The sequence below is a fragment of the Cavia porcellus genome, unplaced genomic scaffold, assembly GCF_034190915.1.
Source record: "Cavia porcellus strain 051 isolate PalLab524CR breed Dunkin Hartley unplaced genomic scaffold, mCavPor4.1 scaffold_12, whole genome shotgun sequence".
In the NCBI taxonomy this organism is placed as follows: Eukaryota; Metazoa; Chordata; class Mammalia; order Rodentia; family Caviidae; genus Cavia; species Cavia porcellus.
Window position 1 is genome coordinate 6419838 of NW_026947495.1, and position 11474 is coordinate 6431311.

Sequence of the window (11474 nt, forward strand, 5' to 3'; positions counted from 1 at the left end):
ACCACGGAAACCTGCTCTTCTTGGGGCCTGAGTCCCAAGACCATACTGGTGACCTCGGTGTCCACTCCTTACACTTGCACTCACCTTTGTTTCCAGCCCCTATGGGGCTCAGCTCTTCACCGACACCCACTCTCTGAATTCCCGAATTACTCCGTAATGTGTCCCTGCCCCACTCCACTCCTTGTCCCCAGCTCCGCGGTGCGGGAGCCCACAGCATTTCTGCCCCTCCTGCAGCCTGCGGCGTGGCACAGCGCCAGCAGATCCCTCGCGGTAAGTACTAGGGAAAGCTCCTCTTTCCCCCCATTAGTAATATAACTAGATCCAGAAACGCTCGTCTACAAGGTGCTGCCTCGTCTGCCCACAGCGGCTCGCCCCTTCTGCGAGCGGCTGAGAGTCCTTGGCGACGCCCTGGCTGGGGCAGGCCCCCGAGCTGCAGCAGCAGCTGAGGGACCCACACCTGTGCTCTCTGGAGCTGGGACCGCACCGGGCTCGGTACCTGGGCCCGAGGAGGCAAAGTCACAACCTTGCGGGACAGACCGAGGTGGGGACAAAGACACACAAAGCGAGGGGGCGGCCTGGCTCGCACGCAGCCCGCAGCCCCACCCCGCCGGCGACTCACACCTCCCCTGCCCGAGCGCTGCGGAGCCGGAGCCCGGGCTGAGCGAAGCCGGGCTGCCGAGCGGCCGGGTTCCTTCGCGCGCCGGGCGTTGGCCGTGGTGCTGACCGCGCTGCTCCTCTGAGCACCGGACCCCGCCGGGTCGCGGCCGCGCCCTGAGACACTGCTGAGGCCCAGGGGTAAGTCGCCGAGACCCTGAGCGCTGGGTCGGTGCCTTTCCTGAGGGTGTGGATCTGGGGGAGAAGGGGGAAGGGATGAAGTGGGGATCTCCTGCCTTGTCTAAAAGGCAGGGCTGGGCTGGTGGCCAACGCTATGATGCAGTTGTAGGGTCTAAGGGCGGTGACTCTCCCAACTTGGGCTGCAGGGTGGGTGAATCCTCCCACCTCAGACGCGCTGCCTGGGGGAGGTCGTCTTTTTTGGACTAGCAGGTGAAAAGCACCCTGTGGCTATGTCAGAGAGATGCGCCAGGACTTTCGCTCCCAGAAAGCCCTTTGTCTCCCCAGCATGGGGGCGGAGTGGGTGGGGGATAATCTCCATCCTCAATTCTATTTCTGTTTTACACCCCGCCCCCACCCCATCTCAGAACGCAGGATCTTTCCTGTCCGCAAGAGCTATCCTTCCACCCTTCCAAAGGCAGGGAGCCTGCTACAGAGACGAAACCCCGCCCGGTAGCCTCTGCCCAGCCCAGCTTCCCGGAAGCTCCTCTCCGGGCCTGTGCTTCTTAGTCCTGCACACTTCTTGTACTTCATTGTTGACTTTACCAGACATCAAGTGCTGGACAGGGCAAGGCACAGCAAAGGCCGAAACCACCAGCCAAGTATCTCCTGTCTTAAAGCACTTCTGCTGCATGTGTGTTTCTTGGGGGGGAGGGGTGGGGGAGATATTTTGTTGCATGAAATTAAACATCCAATCATGTCCATGTTTAAAAACAAAAGAAAGGCACAGCCTGACCTTCTCAAAGGAAAAAGGAGAGCCTAGACAGGAGATCTGAAGTTAGTTGTCATGTTGATTGCAAAACTGAATGTCTCTGTCACCATCTTCTCTCCTCTAAACTGTGATCTGTGACCCACCATTTTCCACCCCCATTGACCCAGATTTTCATTTCATCTGCAACTGGAGTCACTTGTGAAAGTTAAAAAGTGACTGCTTCATTTGCTCTTCAAGGCTGGTTCCTTATGGCTCACAGGAAAAAGGCTGGGGCCCTTTCTGAAACCTCAGGCTGGGTGTGACTGACCTGGTCAGTCTACTGATCTCATTCCATTCGGCTGTTACTCTAGTCACTAGGTCCATCTTCAGGTCTTTAGATGGTCTCTTTCCTTGGAGTGTGTTTTCAGGGCGTTCCCTCTGACTGAATTAGGCTTTCCACGTCTTCTGTCTGTCCTCTACTTTCTTCTAGCTTTGGTTTAAATATCACTCCTTGAAATGAAACTGATTAAATGGCTACAATGTGTGGTCTCTGGCCCATGGAATTTGCAAGTTCATTTTAGAAATATGAGACTTATTCCAAGGTTGTGGTTTTCACAGAGATCCATCTTATAAAATGAGGCAAATAAACTGTGTTACTTAAAAGTTCCAGACCCAGCATCCTATTTATGAAACTTGAATATACATGAGTGTTTAAGGTGTCTCAAATAGAAAGCATTTCACCTAAATAAATAATAGCTCAGTGTTTCGGTTACTTTTCTCTCTTGCTGAGATAAAATATCTGATGCCCAAAATGAAAGAAGAAAAGGTTTATTTAGCTTAAAATTTTTTGGAGGTTTCAGTCCATACTCAGCTGGCTCTGAGGCAGGGTGATGTGGCACAGGGGCAGCTGTTCATGGCAGCGGCAGATACCCAAGGCGCAAAAGGGGAAGTAGGCTGCTTTCCCTCTCTTATATGGTATGCCGACTGCCCACCCCTGGGCAGGGGCAGCACTCACACTGCCAATCCCAGTGCTAGAAAATGAACCAGTCACAAGAGCTAGACTCAGCTGCCTTCCAAAGGTCTGCCCCACCCCCATGACCATTTGAGGCTTTGGGAGGACGCCTAGACCAAACCATGACACTCAGTGTAGTATAGTTAGAGTCCTGGGCTTTAAAACTTTTGTAGTTTTATTGAGGAGAAAGAACAAGCACCAGAATGAATAATCAGTGTTTGCTGAGCACTGCACACAAGAAAGGGAGGGACACACTGCTTCTCTGTTGGTGGAGAGATGTGGCAGAGAAGGGCCTGCCACTTTTTGGGCTGAGTTTTCCCTGAAAGATCTGTAGCCATGGGGCTACAAAGCAGAATTCTCTGCAACTGAGAACCTGTGTACATTTGGCCCCTGTCCTCAAGAAGTGACAATGCCAGCATCTGACCATGCATGGGAATCTTGTTCTGTCCTAAGAAATGACATGAAGGATGGCTGCTCAGGCTACCCCCTGCCAGGTGGCGGGTCCTCCATACAACACACCATCCACACACACCTCCAAAGGAAGGATCCATAATGTTTGAGTGTAGAAACTGACTGCAGACTACAGAACACGTGATTGTCATAGTTTTGATGTCTCCAGTTCACTGTCCTGTCCTTCAGTGCTTGTCCTGCCCATACAGAGTGCTTGGAAAACTTAGACATTCAAAACACACCAAAAAAAGTGAAATAGAAATAGTATAATGAATGTCTCCAAAATTCTTTCCATGGACATTATACCTTCAATTATATTTTTTCTAAATTTGTGAAGATTACCTTCATTGTCTATCATATTCAGTTTCCTTTTCCTTTCCTAAGTTCATCCCAAGAACACATTTATTACTGTATCTTTAGATTTCTCACAGAAGACAGTTTGGGCTATTAATTCATAGACTATCAAATTCAAATCCCAGCTCTGTCATTTATCACCTATGTGACATGGGCCAATTTGTAGATGTTTCTGTATCTGAATTTACTCTTGGTAAAATGGGGTGTTAAAAAGTTGCAGACAGGGAGCATTGCAGTGTTCAGGATGAAAGAAGAGACTGTGAGGGCACATGTCAGGGAGCTTCTCAGAGGACGTTTTTGGCATTTTCCTTTATAAGATTATGGAGCAAGCTGCCTGCTTAGTTAGAGGAATGTGACCATGACCCAAATCTGGGTGGTCTGACACCAAGCCCAGACTGTAAGGACTGTGTTGTGTGCAGGACAGCCTATTGGTGCTGGGGGCAGTCATTATCTAGGCAGCAGAGGCATGTTGGGGTGGAACAATACCTGAAGGTGCCTGCAAGTGCATGCAGGCTGGGAAATGATTGGACGCATGCCATTCGGTAGTGGCAGATGAGCCAATATGATAGCCTAAAGCACTGTCCCACAACCCAGGGTGCTGTCAAAGTTACAGGTGGCGCTGAGTCCAGATTCTGCAGTTCTCTTGGGCATGGCCCTGACTCCTTGTCTCCTCCTCCATCCAGGTACCACTTGGATGGGAGGAAGTGATGCCCACAGGTTGGGTAGGCAGAGGCCCCTGAAATGGCAGGTTTACCACTCTAGCTGTAGGGCAGGTCTTCTGACTACCTGGGTCCTTATGTGGCATCTCAGGAACTTTCTCACTGACCCTATCAGCCTGCACCTATCAAGCAACTATCTAGAAGAATGGTGAGGCTTCCTCAGGGGTGTGTCTACAAGGAAAACTGGCTGACATGCCACATGACTTTCATCCGCTATAGGCCCTCTCCCAGGAGCTGGTCAGTGAATGCAGGGGCTGCCCACAGAGTAGTCCTCCTGCAGACCCAAAGGAAACAGTCACATTCTCTTTCTTCCAGTCTCCCCTTGGCTAGGTTGACACAGGGCAGGCCTCAGAGCACTTACTAATTAGGTAAGGGGCAAAGGAAAAGTGGCAGGAAGCAGCATTGCCATGAAAGGAGAGGCCATGTGAGCACACATCAGCGAGATTCTCAGAGGAGGCTTTTTGGCTTTCTTCTTTCAGGTTCCTGAGGACTCCAAAGTTACTCCAAGGGCAGCATGCCTAAAACTAGAGCCTTGCTCCACCCCTTCCTATCAGCTCCTGGTGTGCCCACTCCACCATCCACCTTGCTTTGCCCCTGTCATCCTTCCTTGTCTTGGTTCTGCCAGTCTCACTCCCTTGGCATGAATCTGAGCACTCCAGTACCTGCTTCTTTTACTTCTTGAGGTTACTAAATCCCAGTGTTTGCCCCTTAGGAAGATCTTGCAACTTTACTACCAATGTGGCATCTGCCTTACTGCCCATCTTCAGTCTGTTTGGACTTTTTCCTTTTACACCCAACAGTTAGATGCACCAATCTTAATGTCTCTGCTTCCACCCACTCATCAGCCAGGCATCCACAGTGCTTCACTGACCTCAGAATAAGGCCAGATCCCCCAGTTGTGCCAGGATAACCAAGCTGCCTCAATTTTTGTATTACCTGGCCCAAGTCTCACCCTCAGGGTAGACCCCAGTGCCTTTCCCATGGGACTCAGCCTTGACATCAGAAACCTCTGTATGGCAGTCTCAGCACCAATGTCTATCAGTGATGTTTGCGCAGGTAACAGCTGCCTGCCTGTCTGGCTTATGATGTTGTGTGTATCCCAGTCTGCCTTCAGCAATGCCTCTCTGCTTTGCACCATGAGATTCTCTTTTTTCTATACCTTCACGTTCTGCATGCACCAAATAGACACTAAAGTACATCGTGTCCACTGGCCCTCTTTGTAGACTGAGCCTTGCCTCTCACAGTCCTGGAGTACAATGTATACCACTTCCTCCAGGGATGGTTAGGTGATTCAGGTTTGGGAGGCAGGTTAATGCAATTCCCATTAGTTCTGTCTCCCCCTGCAGCTCACTGAGTTGGATTGTCTGCTTCATGCACTAAGCAAGTCAATGATTGTTCCAAAAAGTTGGTGCAGGTAAACTGAGATGCTGTTGGTGCATAACTGGCCTGCAGATGGAAGTCTAAACCAACTAGTGAGAGAGTGTTTGAATGAGTCACAAGCTCAGTGACAGAACAATCACCAGTGCCCCTATTCAGCTCTCATTTTGATTTCTTCTGTGTGCCTATCAGCTGTCTATAAAGTGAGAGTAGTGTGTGGGGTTGGCGTAGGGCTATTCCAGTTATCCCTCCCTCACCTCCTTGGAAAATCTACTGGGACTACTAAACCAATTGTGTAAACAAAGATGGGTAAAAGTCTTCTGAAGCCCATAGTCCCCCAATATCAGATACTAAGAAGCAGATGCCTCCCGCTTCTCTCCACAGGCACCAGGCACCAGCAGCATGGAGCTGAAGAGGGGAAAGACTTTCATCAAATCCAGCCTACAGATTTCCCATGAGAGACCCTCAGACTCAGCAGCTACTGCTCCAGTCAAGGAAGATGCAAGTCTGTGGTCAGTCTCACTGGGAGGGCAGCAAAGGCTCCATAGCGAGAAAGGGTCCCAGACCAGTCCTAGTGCCCAAGGACATGGCAGGAATCCCAACAAGGGAGCTCATCCCAACCCTGACGGGGGCCCTGTAGCCCTTTGTGAAGCCACCTTCAAGCTAGTGAGGAAAAGCAAGACTCACGACAGTGTTCTAGGAGCTGGCACAGCAACCACAACCACAGGGCAGCTGGTGGGCAGCACAAGCTTCCCAGGAACTCCCAGTGGCCCACGCATGATTGACTACCGCCACTTTGTGCCCCAGATGCCCTTTGTGCCTGCTGTGGTCAAAAGCATCCCAAAGAAGAGGATTTCCCTGAAAAGGCCCAAGAAGTGCTTCCGGAACCTATTCCACATCTGCAGAAACAAGACTGAGAACGTAGCTGCCCTGGCAGGCAAGGGGAAGAGCCTCTCATCCCCTGGAGACCCATTGGTTGTTGCAGGGCAACAAGGCAAAGCATTCTTCTCCCTGGGAGAGGGCCTGGAGCTGGACAGCCTGGGCCCGGACCTATCTGACAGCGAGCTCCTGCCTGACTCTCTTGACCTGTGCCAGGTCCTATGCGAGGATGTGGCCTCCCTCAAGAGCTTTGACTCACTCACAGGCTGCGGAGAGATCTTTGCAGATGAGAGCTCAGTGCCATCCCTAGAGCTCAAAGACAACCTCAAGAGCCCCACCCAGATGTCTCAGGCCTCAGAGAGCAAGGCTCCCATGGGTCCCTCCTGGAGCATGGAGCAGCTAGCATCGCCCGCTCAGAAAGAGGTTTCCAGTTTCACTAAGTTTTGGGACAGCACGACTCACTCTGTGCAGCAGCAACAGCACACCCTGCTTGGCTCATGGCCAGCAGGGCCCCAGGGGACAGATACAGCCCAGCCTAGGCCTGATATGGCTGAGCTGGTCAAGCTGCCCCTATTCCCCTACAGGGGCCCTCCCAGTGGATCCCAAGCCAGCTCTATAGACACAGGCACCCCTAAAAGCGAGCAGCCAGAATCCGTGTCCACAAGTGATGAGGGCTATTACGACTCCTTCTCCCCAGGCCTCGAGGAGGCCTCAGGCCCCACCACACCAGCGGTTGTCTTTCCTCGAGACAGCTACAGTGGAGATGCCCTGTATGAGCTGTTCTATGATCCCAGCAAGGGCCCGGTTGGCCCAAGCCTGGATGATGAGCTCGGTGTGTCAGGGAGTCTGTCAGGTCCAGCCCTGGGGACACCACTCTCCATGTGTAGCTTCCATGTGGGGGCTGAGGAGAACCTGGCCCCAGCACCAAGCCCCGACCTGCTCAGCCAGGGCTTTCTAAAGAGCTCCTGGAAGGGCAAGGAGTGCCTGCTGAAGCTCTGTGACACAGAATTGGCCATCACCATGGGTATTGTCAACTGGCTCCGCCGCACTCCACCTGCTGCCACCCCTTCCCCTGTGGAGCCTGAAGACCCAGTCAGCCTTCCTAAGGGCTCCTGGAGACAAGAAGAGAAACTGGAGGGGAAGAGGAACCAGGCCTCAGATACAGCCAGAGCCACAGTATGTTCAGCAACTGGCAGGAAGGCACACTTGAATACTCAAAGCCTGCTGGCCAGAGAGAGCACAATTTCAGGGGTAATGGCAAAGGGGACCATGACCCGATCCCAGGATCCCCCCATGGAGCAAGAGACCCATGGCCATTCTGCAGGCTCATTATCTGTGGAGTCTGCAGCCACCACAGCAACAGATACTTCTAGGAAAATCAAAGCTACAAGCCTGCCTGCCTGGCCCAGTTCACAGAAGGCAGCGGGGCCACCTGGAAATGTGAGGCATTGCCAAGGCCCCGGGAGGCCTGGTTATGGCGGGAGGACTCTAGAGGCAGGGCCTGCACTGGCAGGCTGTCTGACCCATGTGGCAGCCCTGCAGATCTGCTCAGATGGCCAGCCTCCAAGGCAGGACACAGGCAGTGGTCTCTTCAGGCAGCCTCAGGCCTGGAGCCCTGACTTCCTACAGCAGAAAAAAACTAGTAGCTTCCCTAGTGAGGTCACTATCTGTTGCCTGCCCTCCTTGGCCACCTCACAAGAGCAGAAGCATCCAGACTTCATCCTGAACCTGATCCAGCTCAGGGCGGAGCCCACCAGCCTGGAAGCCAAGGCCTGCGCCTCCATGGAGGACCTGAAGCTGCAGCTCAGCCCGAAGGCTGCAGAGCAGGCAGCACACAGAAGTTGTCTGGACTGTGGGCCTCCCTTAGCTCCTGCTGCCCAGGGGAGCCCCTGAGGCTACTCCCCAGAAACCTTGAGCCTTACTCTGAACAGCCAGTGGCAAAGGGCTCCTCTACAAATGTCTCAAAATGCTGTCACGGACCCCTGGCCTGATTAGCTGGAAGTGGGGGCCCTCAAGCCAGTCATGGCCAAACACTATCCATAGCACAGGCTCACCCTCACCATAAACCAAGTCTTTGTGGACATATTCAAAAGATACTAGGACCCAAAAATCTATGTTTTTCTCTTGATGTAAGGGCTGTGTTGGAGGCAATGGAAGCAGGACTCAGGCAAGTAAGAGGTGGGACATTTCCATGCGGAGGTATCTTTAGCTGACCCAAGGCCAAAGATAGCTTGAAACTGCAAATTGTTCCTTAAGAAACATGTCGGAGAGGAGCTCGGGCCTGAGACTGATGAAAAAGAAATGGTCCATATTGCAAATGAGAGGCTGAGAGAGTCAATCTGTCGACTGATATTGTATGAGAAGGGTGAGGTCCAAGGCTCAGCACAAGAGCCAGATGTGGTAAGCTCAGAAGGGTCTTCTGATCTCACCCCATGAGCTCTCTCCCAGTCCTTGGGAACCCAGTCCAGAACCAGCTCCACCTCTGCAAGAGACTCAAAGCAGCCAGGATCATGCATTACTCCGCAACCCTGCCAGGGCTAACTGGACCCTGCCCACCTCTGTTGATAGGTGTTTCAGAGTTCTCTGTCACAAATTGTCCTGTGCAAGTGATAGTTTTCCTCCACTTGCACTCTCTGAGGCCATGGATGGAAGGACACTCTCTGGGGAGAACCCCATTACTTCTTCCCAGTTCTGCCTTTCTTTCTTCAAGTAGCAAAAGTGACTCCACTCTCTCCACAGTTAGCATCCCCATTTCATCTTCAAGAAAATTCACCTTGAGTAGGGCTGCACACATTCACAAAGCTGTAACAGATAAGAAGCACCCAAATATTCAGAAGTGTAAAACTGTAAAAACTAGAGAAGCCAGCTGGTATCCTCAGAAAGGTCAGGTGTCCTGGCCCAGCACCAAGGTAGCAGGTTCAGGGACAGATGGCCCATCCCCTTCCTTTAGGATTAGTTTCTACCTCAGCCAGAACACTGTCATGGAAGGCAAAAGATGGGATGTTACAGGAACCTGTAAAATTTATTTCTAGAGGGAAAGGGGAGCTTAGGTCCTTGGCAAACTACCAGAGAAGTCACAGTTTATCCAGAACTCCTGAGGGGAAGTGAGGAGAGGGGAGGGAGTTGCATTAACTCTGGCAGGGGAGGAATTTCAGGCCGGGCTGCAGTCTCATGGTGCCTGACATTGACTTCAGGCTATAAATTCTCCTGCAGCCATCATTCATGGCAGTGCTGTGGCCCACAGTACATAGGACACAGGCTATGCATCCTAGATTCAAATGTTACAGCAAGGTTCCACACCAGTCTCTCCAGCCCTGGGATATAGAGGAGTCTTAACACCAGCTCTTCTGTGAAGCCATGTCTGATTCTTTTTTCCCAAAACCCTCACCTCCTAGCCTCCCAAAATCATAACCACATTACTGAGTCTAGATGTGAACAGGTTACAAGTAGATCAGGCTGCCCCCTCGCCACATCAACCTAAATGCACTTCTTATCCTCACTTCTCAGGCCTAGAAACCAAAATATGGACAGTCCATGGCCACAAAGAGTGTGTGTGGCTGGTAGGATTCGAATCTTACCTCTGCTGCAAGGTCCCTGCTCTTCAGCAGGCTCTGGAACTTCTTCTGGAGTTTCCATGGTGAACACCTCCCTTAGATCCTTCCTCCTCGTTTTTTCAGGCCACAGAAGTCTGAACCTGCTAGAGTGCTAGCCACATGTCTTTTTGTGAGCAAGTTGAGAACCTAGGGGGAGGGCACCCTCCCTCAGTCATGGACCTGTGGCTCTGTATTATACCTGACCGAGTAAGTGCTCAGTAAATACTTGTTAACAGCATGAAGTATTGAAGCACATTTTTCTGATTTCCTCTTGACCACGAACCTTGTGCCTGGAGAAAAACAGAATGGAGATTTAAATCCAACCCTACTAAATGTCTCTCCCCCAGCAGGGGACAGTGTCTTTAACATTCCTTGTAATGCAGTGCTTCATGATTATGGAGTAGAACCCAACCAGACCCAAGAGCAAAAATGACAGGAACCAAGGTGGTCAGGTCTGGACAGGAAAGCCTGGGTCACTGGAAGCTGGGAGTACCTAGGAAGCAGGGCCATGGAAAGATGTGAGCTACAGTCCTACTTAAGGTAGAAGAGGCCCGGTCTGGCTTTCAGAAATACTGGTTATTTCTAACCATCTCAGAAATAGTTCTTCATGTGAAGTGAAACCTTGAGAAGCAGATCCTTGGGGCCATACTGTGGCCATGGCAAGGGTGACAGAGTGGCCCAAGGTCAGAAAGCTGGGAAGCTGGACCTGCTATGGAGGCCAGGAGTGCTGGTGAGTAAGAGAGGCAGAGCTGCACTGGGATGGGGCTGGCTAGGAGGCAGATCTTTGGTAATAAGAAGGGCATCGTCTGGACTGGATGGGAAGAACCTGCAGACTATGCCAGGAGATGCTGCTCTCCTCTCCTGGTCTTCTGTTTCATTTTATTTTCTGTAATGGAAAAAAAAAAAAACCATGAGATAAAAAGGAAAAAGCCACAGTAAAAAAATGGTGAAAAACAAATTGCCATCCTTTCTCTTTCACCCCTCTGTTACAAAATTTATTCATACTAATATTCATAGCAATTCAAACAGTGTGAAGCCAGCACTTTCCCCCAATTCAGCCCACACTCCTGCGGATCCCCCCGCCCTTCCCAGGTCCTTCCAGTTCTTTTTTCCTACCATATTTCCCCACTCATCTTGGCATCAGCTCTCTCCCTTGAATGACAGCAGGCAAAATACAGTAGGCAGCAACAAATCTAAACAGATATTTATTGGATATTCAAGTTATTTCCCATTTTTGTTGTTACAGTGCTGCACTCCTTTATTCTCCTGAATATTTTCTATTAAAGTTCTCACTAAAAAAGTGGAAAAAAGTTTAGCTTAACAACAAAAAGATGCATTTTTGTAATGAACAATGTATTCTGCTTCCATCGCCCATGCTACTGTGATTCTCTTTGATATTGAACCTGGGACCTTCTGGCCTGATGGGAGATTGTCAAGGATGGTGAGCAAGCATGCAGGCAGAGCTTTATTAGAAAGGCTTTGCATCCAGGAGAGGAGGCTGATAGACACAAAAGGTCAGCTGGCCTCTTAACAAAGAAGAAGTGAGATTTTATGAAGGGTGGCCACAG

The 11474-nt window shown here is 51.0% G+C and overlaps 1 protein-coding gene across 1 annotated transcript; it reads left to right on the forward strand.

Moving 5' to 3' along the window:
* The first annotated feature begins 295 nt into the window (after positions 1-295).
* On the forward strand, positions 296-10864 carry Amer3 (APC membrane recruitment protein 3). The gene is made up of 2 exons (XM_063258772.1): positions 296-795; positions 5819-10864. The coding sequence occupies exon 2, from the start codon at positions 5837-5839 to the stop codon at positions 8204-8206; it is 2370 nt and encodes a 789-aa protein (XP_063114842.1). The 5' UTR covers positions 296-795; positions 5819-5836; the 3' UTR covers positions 8207-10864.
* The last annotated feature ends 610 nt before the right edge of the window (positions 10865-11474 follow it).